The sequence below is a fragment of the Bactrocera tryoni genome, chromosome 1 (assembly GCF_016617805.1).
Source record: "Bactrocera tryoni isolate S06 chromosome 1, CSIRO_BtryS06_freeze2, whole genome shotgun sequence".
In the NCBI taxonomy this organism is placed as follows: Eukaryota; Metazoa; Arthropoda; class Insecta; order Diptera; family Tephritidae; genus Bactrocera; species Bactrocera tryoni.
In genome coordinates, this window is record NC_052499.1 from 27,516,582 (window position 1) to 27,529,942 (window position 13,361).

Genomic DNA, 13,361 nt, shown 5'->3' on the forward strand with positions numbered 1-13,361 from the left:
AAAGAGAAGCATCTTGTATGTAATCGGCGTCGGCTCAAAGCAGCGATAATTTGGACTACATATTTACATATAACTAAACATAAATTTCCACTTAAAAAACATCTAACCGCAGCTCGGAAAAACACGCTGATAACGTAAACGAAAAAAAGAAAACAAGTCCGCTATTTATGCGCAGGCATGCTGTGAGTCGGCCTAGGCGAGGCCTGCTAGCGCAAATATGTCACATTTCGCAGCTGTTGCGGCAGTTCATATGAGGAACATCTACACGAGCAATGACACATCGACAAACCGTCCTTCGATACAGACGTATTTATAACGGGTGATTCTTTCAATAGCCTTTTTGACAGATGTCGCGTGAGTCGTGTCATGCTGTTATGTTATTTTTGTTCAGTTTTTGCTCAATTTATGGTAAATATAATCGGCCATCTTGACAACCAGCATTCATTACTGGACAAGATTCGATCGAATACACAACGGTCGTCACGCAGTTAAGAAAATATAGCAGCCGTAGATGAGAGTGTACAAAAGGACCACGGAGAGCCGATTCGGAGTCGTGCGCAACTCAGATTGACGTATGGAACGACGTGGTGCATTTTACGTCGCTTCGCTCTATTTTGAAATGTTCCAAGAAGATCCGACGTGATGTAAACAAGCAAAATATCCGCATTTGGGATCAAGAGGAACCTAAAGAGATTCCAGAGCTGCCATTTCATCCAGAAAAAATAACGGTTTGGTATGGTTTGTGGTCGGTGGAATCCTCCGTCGGTCGGTCGGAACGTAACTGACAATGATGGCCATTATCACGCCATCATACCCGACAGATAATTTCACGTTTTGGGCCGGTCGATTGGCCACCAAGATCGTGTGATATCACGCCGTTAAACTTTTTTCTGTGGAGATATGTAAGTTCAGGACTTTTAGCAAAACAACGAGGGTGTCATTCGCCAGTCACTAGTCAAAATGCTGGAACGAGTCTTCGAAATGCGAATCAAAAACTAAAAACCACAGAATGTTCTTTCAAATGACAATTAACACCCCCCCATTAAATTTGAAATAGGGAACCTCGAAATGGATCACCCTTTATATCACGGGACTAAATCATGCACAGAAGATAAATCAGTTACGACTCGAAGTGACGACAATTTGGAATTAGGGGGCCTATTGTGAAACCACCGGGATTAAAATCCCATCACTGTGTTATGTTCTCTCTTAACCACCCAGTGATTCTAACGAAGTTTCACAATATAAAAAGTTTTATTTGTGCAACCTCCTTGACATGGCCAAAAAATTCTCAACCAATAGTTGCGATTCTTGTCCTATACAAAGCCTTGCATTCGCATGGCAGATGTTCTATAGAGTCTTTTTATTCTACCTGTTGATAGCTTGCACAATGTCGTTGTATGGTGGTGGTGGTGTCTGTATTGTATAGCTTTTTGAAAAAAAAAATTGTTTTAATGAATCCTTCTAATACTCCAAGTCCCTCTAAATTGAAGTTTTGTTTTGTGGATTATGGTGATTCGAGTATAGTGCCTCTTTATTAGGAATATCACTATCTCCCAGAAATCATGAAAGGTTTATCGTGAAATATGATATTAGATCCAATAGATCCCTTATGAAATTAAAGGCATTTCAAAACAAGGACTGTTAATTTTTGCGAGATTGTTCATATTTACGAAAGGTGCAAAAACGAAAAAATGTAGAATTAAATTATTTTTTTTTTATTTTAAACTTCAAAATAAACTTGTTTTATTAATTTTGTTGGTTACACAAGTAAAACAATGTTGCATGTAAACAAAACAGTGTAGATATAATTTCATATTATACATATTTTAATTTTATAAAAAGTTGAAGCTCATTTTGGAAAAAAATCGGTAATCCTCTTTTGCTGTTTCTTTTGTTCAACCACCTTAAAAACTGCTTTTTCCCTTAGGTTCTTTAATACATTTAATTCCTTTTGTTCAACCATTTCACTTTCAGCCCATTCCACAGCATTATTAAATATGTCAATAGCTTCTCTTGCTGTAATCGTTCTCTACAGTATAGTCGTCTTCGTCGGATATTTCTTGTATTTCATTTTCATTGAATTCAATAGCATCCTCGTTCCATTCTCTAACGTCGCAAGCAGTGATTCCAATCTGCAGTGAATATAAATATGTAGTAAATACAACTTTTTTGAGTTTACGTTTCTGATAAAACAAACCTCAGGTCTCAAGTTTTGTAAAAGATTGGCTGCGCTCTCCTCCAAGTCCCCCACATTCATATTCAAGTTCCTTCGAAGGATATTCAAAGGAATTTCATCTTCAGGATCTTCTTGATTTTCAAGCATACTCAAAACATTTTTCCAGCATTTTGATAGCACAGCCTCATCCACTTTATCCCATGCAGATTCAAGGGTAATAATAGCGTCCTTAAGTGAAATTTGCTTCATAGACTCTAGCAAGTCACATCCTGTTGCAGCAACGGAAGCCAAAAGACTGTTTCTGTAATAAAATTTTGTAATCCTGATTACATTTTGGTGAATGAACGATGGAACCAATCTTTGAAGATAGCGGCAGTCATCCAAGCGGACTTTGAATGTCTATAATGAACAGGGCAGTCAAACCCCTTAAAACAACGGGAGTTTCTGGCCTTGTCTATCACAAGGAGCTCGAGTTGATGAGATCCTTCCGCATTTGAACAGCACAAGAATGTTAATCTTTGCTTTTCCATCTTTGCTCCTGGGGCTGTTTTTTCTAATGATGGTAAAAGTTTCCAAAATAAACCGGATTCGTCGGCGTTGTAAACTTGCTCCCGACTTAAACCAATCTCTTCCATTTTCGTCTTTAGAGCTTTTTTGAATGGATCGACCAACTGGGGCTGTGAAGATAGTTTTTCCCCAGAAACTTGGAGCAACCGAACGCCATATATCTTTTTGAAATTTTGGAGCCATCCATCACTGGCATTGAAATCAAGGCAATTTTCTTTAATTGTACAATGAAGCACCTTCGCCTTTTCTTTTAACATCAGTCCACTCACCGGGAGTTTTTTGTCCCTCATATGCAAAAACCATCTATACAACGATTTTTCCAATTTTGGATACTCTGATGGACGCATAGTTTTCCTTTTTTCAGAACCCATAAATGTATTGTTAACACATTTAAGGATAGCATTTTTATTTTTCTTTGTTCCACATACTGTAGACTTTGCCACTCCATATTTAGTTGCTAAATTTGTAACACTTGCACCTTTCCGTAAGCATTCCAAAATATCGGATTTGTCTCTTAAAGTCAGAAACGTATGCTTTTTTGTGTGCATGTTTCAAAATTATTTACATTTGATTATTTCTTAAGAAAATAAAGAGGCAGACGACTGACGTAGACAAAAACAAACCCTGTAAAGAGCACATGTAAGCATTTTCGAGCGATGGGTAAATACATATGAACATATGTACATGAATATTGAATGCGAATAACTACGGAATTCCCCAAATTACAAAGCGCTTTAAATTCGTTATTGACAACAATATTGTTCATATTTTAGAGCTTTTGTCCAAAGTTCATATTTTAGAGTAGTCAATGGTGTATATATATAGCAAACATATTTCTTGTCGTGAGCACACTCTTTGTGAGAACAAGAAGGCTTTGGCAGTGGCCTGGCAGTCAAAAGGCGATTGTGGTATCTAACTCATTTTACTACTTTGGACCCATCGGTATATATGTATAATTATACGTGAGTCCTTGTGCATCTAGCTCTATTCCATTTTTCCTTCGCCACGTATTTCTTTTCCATCATTGCCCACCATACTAATATACGGTATGTCATAATCGTCTTACAACTCCCGGTAGAGCCAATGGCTTACACGTGGTGTTTATACTTTTACAGGTGTAAAGTGCTGTTACTATTTTCTTTACTCTAACGTCTAAGTTTGATTTCCCTGAACTAGACCATAAATATCAAATATTCTATAGCACTATGTCGTCGTCCCTATTTTTGGACTCATTCTGTACGAGAACAATGAAAAGCATAAAAGCTCTAAGCTGAAACCACGCGACTGTTGTGTGAGGGATCGTGTTCATTCTGGTAAATGGATCAGAGAGAAGAGAAAAGAGAAAAAAAATATACTGCGACGAGGATGATTCAAATCGTTTGTCTTCATTCTGATAAATGGATCAGAAAGAGAAGAGGAAGAAAGATGCAACAAAGAGAGTGCAATAGCGAGAGTGAGAGGAATTTAGAGAGGAGAAGGGAGACAACAAAAAATTAGAGTGTGACAGCAAAGACGGAGAGAGAAATTAGTTGCCGGTACCGGACCGGAGAACAGATGTTCACAGAAAACAATAAAATATATATGGTCTTTAACAAAGCATGAACTCGAGGGCAGATAAAATCGAGGATTAAAACTCCCTTTTTGAAGTAAGTTTAAATTAACTCTCGAATGTAGTAATAAGATTCCTAGCGGTACAGTCTACATATGTATGTATAGTATGTATGTACTTAAGTTTCCACTAAACATACATATGTACATATATAAGTATGCATGCTGCAGCTCATTTGGGGTCTTGTGTTTTCGCGTCTACATGTCTTTCGCCTTCGTTGAACTCGTTCTTTCCCACCAAGCTACGCCTGTATGTCTAGCACATCTTTCAAATTACGATTTAAGTGAGTTAAAGCACCAGTGACACTTGTACTCTCGCACACATGCATTCATATACAAGCTATCATACATGGAAATTTGCGGGTTACAGACTGCCTTTGGCCTCATCCATGACATTTGGCTGCGTTCCAAACGTGTCCGAAAATTGCTGACATGCGTTTTCTTATAGGAGCAGAGTATATTCAAAGCGATTTTTTCATATGGCTTCCTACAACTTGCGTTGTTGCTAACTCCTCTCTCTTTTACGACCATATGTTGTCTTACTGCGGAATTCTTATGTCTATACTTACTTTTCAATTTTTAATTGCTCGCGGCTTATGCTTAAATGGGTCGTTTTGTGATGTATTTTATCTTCCACTTTAGCTTTTTGCATGTGGATATTCCAATCAAAGGCACCCGAATGTTTTGAGACTCGATTGTGTGTGTTGTGGTCTGCAATCTATTTCGCATACCAGCCCGGCTGCTGTGATAACTGGCGAATCCGTGCTTCAGCTTAAGAAAATTTAGAGATTTTCACTTTGATTTACTAAGGATAATCAATAAGGAAGTGCTGAGATAAATCCATCTTTGTTTTTAGGTGCAGTCACACAATTTATAATTGAGAGAGACGTACCTTACTGGGGCTTCTTGTTCTCTGTGCTTCTCCTCGAATTTGAACGACTTTGTTTTCGCACAAGTATTGTTAGGCACTCGCCTCTGATCGCTGAGACTTAAGTACTATACCACACGAGGACCATAGAACTTCCATCCGCTTTCATTCCGATAATAATGAGATGAGGTGTTCTTTCAGGAGTTATTAACCCTCCACCGGTATACTTTTGATATACATATATTAATCATTAGAAACAATTTGTGGTTTGAATATATAGTATGAAAGAAATATCGTTCTAAAAGTTGTTTCTTTTCTCGTGTCTCTTTCAGGGTTAAGTGAAGAGGTTTTTCTTTTACTTACTGGCTGGTTATTTTCGACTGGTGATGACAGAGACAAACGCTTTTTATGAGATTTTAGATCGTGAGTATTGAAGAAAGTTGATAGTATGTTAGTAAGGCAGGCCTCTAGGATTTGTGTTCGGAATCCTATGATCATGTTAGGAAATAATATGAAGTACATACATACATAGTTAAATATATCATGAGACCAAGTTCAGTGTATACCTTAGCAATGATTTTGAGACCTCTGTAAGGTAACCCTATGCGAAATATTAATTCTAACCTGAGTGGCATCACCGGCACATCAAAAGCAACACTTGATTTTCAACCGCCAAAGTGAACGCAGCCTCCCGTGCTAATATTATCTCATTTTTAAATAAACTTTGTGAATTATAATTTTAATACATATATAAATAAAGACCATCCTGGGAACATTAGAAAGTGTCCGAATATAATAAAACCTTTCAATTAGCTTTCACCTCCAAGAAAATTATGTCGTGATGAACATCGTTCACGTTTTAACTCTGCCAGGTCTTACATTCAAAGAGTTTAAAATATTTTACTGGACACCCAAAAGCACTAGTCGAGATTTAACTGTGAAAAAACTGGTATGTTATGCTATTTCGAGGATCTAATCTATATATTTTTTTTACTTATTTGATGAATTGCATTTACGCTCGAATCAAAGAAGGATTATATATCGATGTCTGGATGTCACGAACTCGGAGTTACCTGCCACGATTATTTTATGAGATTTAAGGCTTAGATATGAAACTTTTGAAAGGTCAACGTTCAAATTTTTTTAGTAAAGCTCGTTTGTTACACTGCTAAAATTGTAATGAATATTGGACAGCGTCATAATAGGACTTTGGTTGGTCTAAGTGCAACCCATAAGCTTAATTAACATGTGTCAAGACTTTAATGCCATAAGTCTTGCTAAACGTCGGCCCTAATAAATCGGTATTCAAGGGGCGCATTTTTTATCACTCCAGTTATTTTGTTAAATCTCGCACATAACCTTAAAGTTGATATCACTAATGCAATTTGTCAGCGATGAGCATATTTGTGTTTTGCGTGAAGCGGATACACATTGCGGCAAACACAAGCGCTCGCATAGCTAAACTTCTGCATACGCTTATATATAATATGTGTGTATGTTATTTATGCATGTAAATATATATTTATGTGGGGCTGGGGAAGCCAAGCGAGAGCAAGCGTTTGCGTTGAGGCAGCAAGGCGTATCCTTTTCCGCATTTGCCGCGTCGGTTGACATCTCTCGGCGCGCGATTGTTTGCAGTTGGTGTCGCTGTTTATTTGATTTGCCATAGCGGAGCTCGTAAATATTTCAATTTATTAGAATTTCAATTACATTTGCGTACAAATACGAAAAATATCTTAAACGCACATCCATAAAAAAAAAGCAAGCGGTTTTTTGTGGGTAAAGGAATATGTGATTTTATGAGGATGTAAATGCAAAATTTAAATTGGGAGAATTCGATTTCGTATCTACTTCTTTTTATGCTTGTTGGAGAGATTTTTGCGGTTCTTCCAGTTGCTGCCTAAACGTGAGAGGAGTTGAAGAAAAATTCCTTTCGATTCAAAAGTTCCAATAAAAAATAGATAGCCTGCTTCCTTGAGAATAGATAATAAGTACCGACAACCGATATTATTTGTTAGTCAATCTCTGAAATTTTCGAAAAACTTAATCTGTTTCGTCCAAAATGGTTAGTTTTTTCAGAATATTGCGGTCTGAAATCCTAGCATAGTCGTTTAGTCGTAATTAGTATACTAAAATTATGATTGGTTTAGGAGTTTTCTACGTAAGGAGGATAAAATGGAATGGACTGTAAAAAATACATTATTTTCTCTATTTAGAAGAAAAAAGAGATTACAACAGTGAATTAGTTCTCGAAACTTCATTATTTTGGAATTTTTTGAAACTTGATTCTGTTGGTCTCGTCTAGTCAGCACGGCTGGAAATGAGCAGAAGGATAGCGAGTGGATTTATGTATTATGCTCTCTACTGTTGTGACTCAAAAGCATAACAACGAAATTGCTGACAGATGACGTAGCTCATTCGATAGAGTCAGAATCATCCTTCGTAGAAGGGGCACTGCATAGAAGAAAATTTGTTGGCAGACTGACACTGGCTTACTCTAAGCAAAACAGTCACTTGGAAGAAATAAGCAGTGAGCTAAAGTAGTCAATTACATATATTTTTCGGGGATACTGCTCACTTTTATGACCTGAAGATATAGGACGAATTTGAATTGCCTGGACATTAGCCAATAAATGTTTTCATCTAACCCAAATTTTTATAATTTTGACCTATTTCATTTCCCTAAATAATCCTCGCAGCTCGAATTTGGTTCACGAAGAAAAAGCGAAGTAAATTCAGCTTGCACGAGGTTAGTAGGTAGCAAATGCAAATACTTTAATTTCGAATGAAAATAATTTTTGCCGTAGTAGTAATTAAAAAAAAAAATATCTCCTTACATTTTACCATACCCTAATGCTGATAAAAGTATAGGCTCATTCGTTGGCATGCAATCTGCTGATTGACTCAATGTGATGTTGTATCTTCTGGTTGGGTGCTCTCTTACACCCCACTTCCTTCGCACGCTCACTGCCTCATTACGTTTAATTAAATTACGTGTTGTGTGTTTGTGGTTTTCGTCTTTCAGCGGCGTTCACTGCATCTTTTACCTACATTAATTAAATGTTATTCTTGAACTTGCTTGCTCTGCTTCTCGTTTGTGGCCACATGCGATTCTCTCACATCCGCGTTGTGCCTGCTGCATCCTGTCGTACTCGCTCGGTATCCCATTGTCGGCGGCGACCTACTGGCCATCTATCGCCCGCAGTCAGTTTTCCGCACTAACGGTAATTTACTTTTGCATTTCCTGCATCGCATTAAATCGATAAAAAGGTGCTCAGCTGAGGTGGATAAATAGATCTGTACATGAGTATACTCGTACCATATATTTACTGGGCAAGTGTGTGCAGGTCCTTTACGAGCCAAGCTGGGCTTGTAAGGGTCAACTGGGAACAGGCATGCTCCAGCTGATTGTGGCCCATTGTAGTGGCGTGCTCTGTATACATTTGCATATAAATTAAATTTAAAATGAAATTCCTTCGAGATAAGCAAAAATGAATGAGAAGCGTGTGGAAGAAGTGGATATAGAGCAGTAGCAAACCTTAAGTTGAATGCAGTCAAATATAGAAAATGGCGCAAAAAAAGTCTCAGCGGCTGTTCAGCTTCAGTGTGTGATTATAACGGAACATACGAACGCTACGAGGGTTGTTTTATGAGTATGAATCTTCTCGTGTTTTCCTCAGAATGAAGTTACAAGACCACCGATAGCTTTTGCAAAGGTTTAACCAAATGTGATCTTTCGAGTTCTTCAGGCTAACTAAACTACACTTCATTACTAACTGCAGTCTTTTCCTTAAATGCTGTGATGTGCTGGTTATGAACTTCACAGTTATTGCTATATGTATTTTAGGTTGTTCTTTTGTCAGAATGAGTTGGACTAACGTTAGAATAGATACTCTGAATATGACCTTGACCCAATGTCGCTGGCTACTCTTCAAATAGACGATGTTTGGAAAATCGGAAGAATGGTCTTACTACTGAAACCTGGGAAACCCGACAACAAATGAGATTTCTATCGTCCGATAACTCTATTCTTCAAGTAGTGAAGACACTTGAGGCCTTGCTACTCTCTACCTTCACACACCACCTGAGCCCAGCACATCATCACCATGGCTTCCGAAATGTTCAGAGTACCACCAAAGCACTTAGCGTCATAAACGTCCAGATAGTTCGTGGCCTTAACCAGAAACCACCCTGCGAGAGAACGATCCACGAAGCGTTGAAATTGTTACAGTCAATCACACAACGCTACTTGAGGACATGGAAAAAACTACGCTCTTTTCGGAACTGAAGAGGTCGACCATGAACTACCTGAGCGGTCGTTAATCATCCGTACTATTTCGAGGTAAAAACTCAAAACTGGGAAGAATTAAACAAGGTGTTCCACGAGATGGTGTCCTCTTCCCGTGTGTGACTTCTACACCTCGAAACTCTCGCAACCTCCAGAGGGAATTTCTATCACTTTGTACGTTGATGATTGCACGATAATGACGCCGGGCAATGGATGCGATGACATGCGCTGACAAGTAAACGGCTATCTCTCTTACCTTTCTCGCTTCCTCGCTGCACGAAGCTTAACACTCTCCCCCTCTAAATCCACAGCGACAGACTTGACCTTAATATTGCAGTCGATGCCGTTAATAACCCCAAAATTTTAGGTGTGACTTTTGACTGACTGTACTCCTTCACTACTCATACGACCGCGTCCTCAAGTCGTTCGCCGGCAGCAGATGGGGAAAGGACAAAGAAAGGTTGTTGGCAACATTCAAGGTAATCGGCCGGACTGGATACAGTTTCCTGGGCTAATTCTTACCATCCTTACGGAATTATAATAGGTAGCCGTTACATTAACAACAAAACTTTGACTCAATCTCATTCGCATAGTGGCTCTGTATTCAGCCAAATAGCTTCCGCTGAGAGACTTGAAGTATTTTTAGTAATCTTCTTATTTTTACCACACTCCATTTTGTCAAGCACGGACAAGTTGGTTTACTGATGACAAAACCAGATATGGAAGAGAGTTTCGTTTTTGGGTACCGAATTTTAGGAAACATGATGCGACTTTCGCTTACATGAACTAAATCCCAAAGCTGTTATGCTTTTCAAAACTTAGACGCTTCGGTAGATAGCTACTGAATTCAGGAGAGTGGTTCCTCTGTCGAAGTTGAAGATAAACTTCTCAGGTCAACAAATTTTGTTTACACTCGTTTATGGTCGTAACTTTGGTCCATCCAACGCCGGCTTTGCTAGCCGTAAATCCGGAGAAAGTTCGTGCCTCCAAAATCCTGATAGCGTCGTGAAACACTTAGCCATGTCTGGTATAGTTCAACTGTATGAAAAGTATAGTTCCTGCTTCCCTCTTTCTATACCTAATTGCTTTAAAAGGGAAGAGACGAACAATAATGCTTCATTGCAAAATATATTATATGACCCAACCTTATCTAATCTTAAACGTGGCCAAATACTCGCAAAATACTTCATGCGATTTACATAACTTAGCTCATCGTGGAGAATTCCATTGCTGAATTCCATTCAAGTAAAAAAGTCTCCAAATGTCATATATGTTGATCGTCGTAAGAATGCATTTCTCCGAAATTACGAAGTTATGGGAAAAATTGGATCTATAAAAAGATATCCTTAGCTTTAAGATTTGTTAAAGTCCTCTTGTGCCTGAGAGTGCAAGGAAATTGCTCATTAAGGATCACGCGTTGGGTAGTCACTAACGAATATCATTTGGAGCTCGTTGAAGAATTGTATTTCGCGTTAAACTAGCTAAGAGTTAAACGAGTTTCGAATAATAAGTGACTTTAGAATACTTTATGTGATTATGCTTCAGAAAATAAGGGATATTGTGAGTTTTATATCGCCTACAAATGTCTCGAAGGTGCGACATTACTTTAAGATTTACTCTTTGAGAAACTGCGAACTATCGTAGTAGTGGAAAAATTTTATGATACATTTATATAACAAAAATCTCTGACAAATCAAACTTACCTACATATTCCAACAGGAAAGCAACACAACTTCCTAACTACCTTCGCTTGCGCCTACGCACGTCCACATTCACTCCACAGACAGTCTGCCGATATGAGGCATTCTGTCTTTTATATAAATATGATTCGCATCTTTCGTGACCCCAAGTAACACAATTTGGCTTCTTGCCCTTTCCCTGCCACTGACTGCATTACATCTGCAAAGGATACGCCTGTGCGTCCTGGCGTGCGTTGACAAACTGCTGGCTTATCATGTCGTTTAAACAATGCCCAACCTTTCGGAATTCAATATGTACACACACACACACATAGATTGCTCTTTTTTGCGCTTGCACTCTCGTCTCGTCGTTCGGAAAGCCATTGCGTACTTGACAATATCCAATAACCTTTTGCCTGGCGGAATTTTGTGCGCGCCATTCCGTCTCAACAGTTCGGTACAATGGCGGAGAAAATCACTTGAAAACGCAGTGAATTGTAAAAGATGCCCTAAGTCAATGTTCGCTCATTGACAGTCACACCCATTCACAGCCGCACGCAAAGGCCCTTGCATACTTGTACACATACATACATATATGTAATATATAGTAGTAGTGTAGTAGTGTATGTAAGTAATTAATACTGCCCTACAGCCACCTTTCGAATTCTATGTGATTTACTGAAAGCTCGTGGTCTATATTCAAAAATCAGTGTCGAGTCCATGTCGAATATGTCCAATAGTTAAAAATAATAAATAATTTTTATGCGAGACGGTTGCTAGATCGGTCTTCTCTGATCCTTATATAGTATACTAATATCTGATACCCTAAATATGGTTAAGGACTCCCTCGTTGGGGAAGAATCCATCCACAAGTGATACAGAAATGATAAAAAAACATTAAGTTCTGTAGAAACGAAGCTACAATACATTTTTGAAGGGTATATTTTCTTATATCATAAAAGGCTAGACCTTTGTCTTTATCTTATTTTTGATCGGTTTGTTTGCTTGCTAGCTATGTCTCTCAGTGATGCGACCTGAACATGTTAGGAGATTGTAAAGTTTCCCTGAACAAAGACAAGTTTCGAGTATTCGGGTTAATCTAGTAAAATGGGAAAGTTTTGCTTATAAAATATTGATTTTGATCGGTCAGTTTGTATTGCAACTACTTATATGCCATGGGGAATCGATATCGTTGATTCCGACAAATGTCCAGTTTCTTGGAAGGAAAAAGACTTGTGGGAAATTTCAGATCTATAGCTCAAAAACTCAGTAACTAGGTCGTGTATTTATAGTAGACGTTGATCATGTATATACCATATATATACTTTATGGGGTCTTCGACATATAACTGCCCGATCTACTGTAACAAATGTATGGCAAACTACGCCAAAATACTCTAGTATTTTTCTTTAGTTCGTCGTTCTTTTGGGATTCAACGTATATTTTTGAACTGTTGTTTCTAACGGTAAACGCTTATATCGAAACTATAAGTATAACTTCATGTGGTTGAGAATTAATCTTTGGTTATTTATAACGGTATAAGCACTAATACACATTCGTATCGACATGGCAACAAGGGCTCACAATACCGTATGCATCTCATATTAAAAAAAATGTAAAAAATTCCATTGTATAAAGTAAAAAACAATAAGCATGAAAAAGCGCTGCTGCAACTCTTTTTTCGTACAAAATTTAATAAACTCACAACAATACCGACTGCCATAACATGACTCTGTTGTTATTGCGGTCGCCTTAGCGCTCGATTTCATTCTCTCACATGCATTGTTCTTTTTATACTCTTGCAATATGTTGCTACAGAGTATAATAGTTTCGTTCAACTAACGGTTGTGTGTATCACCTAGAACTAAGCGAGATAGATATAGGGTTATATAGAAACGATCAGGATGACAAGACGAGTTAAAATCCGAGTGATTGTCTGATTATCAGTCCGTCTGTGCGTGCAAGCTGTAACTTGAGTAAAAATTAAGATATGTATCTTGATGAAACCTGTTACATATGGTATGTTCCTTGGCACACCCGCTGTCACGCCAATAATCGAAAACTAAAACATTTCCAAGGAGCTGTCTTTATGCCGCGATGTCTGAATTTGGTATGCCCGCAAAACTAATACGGCTATGTAAATTGACGCTTAGCACAAGGAAAAGCTCCGTC

At 38.2% G+C, this 13,361-nt stretch overlaps 2 protein-coding genes across 2 annotated transcripts in view; both read right to left on the minus strand.

The window, feature by feature from the left end:
* Positions 1 to 13,361, minus strand: part of LOC120766489 (ras-like protein family member 10B) — a gene marked incomplete at its 5' end in the record, with an annotated part of 138,530 nt that overhangs the window by 24,990 nt on the left and 100,179 nt on the right. The gene's annotated exons all lie outside the window — the stretch shown is intronic.
* LOC120782479 lies at positions 1,894 to 2,477 on the minus strand. The gene is made up of 2 exons (XM_040114774.1): positions 2,201 to 2,477; positions 1,894 to 2,135 (listed from the first exon to the last, which is right to left on the minus strand). The coding sequence occupies exons 1-2, from the start codon at positions 2,426 to 2,428 to the stop codon at positions 2,004 to 2,006; spliced, it is 360 nt and encodes a 119-aa protein (XP_039970708.1). The 5' UTR covers positions 2,429 to 2,477; the 3' UTR covers positions 1,894 to 2,003.

Coding starts and splice junctions, on each gene's coding strand:
- LOC120782479 (XM_040114774.1), bottom strand. CDS start 2,428: ATGAAGCAAATTTCACTTAAGGACGCTATTATTACCCTTGAATCTGCA. Junction 2,136..2,200: donor TACAAAACTTGAGACCTGAG/GTTTGTTTTATC, acceptor TATTCACTGCAG/ATTGGAATCACTGCTTGCGA.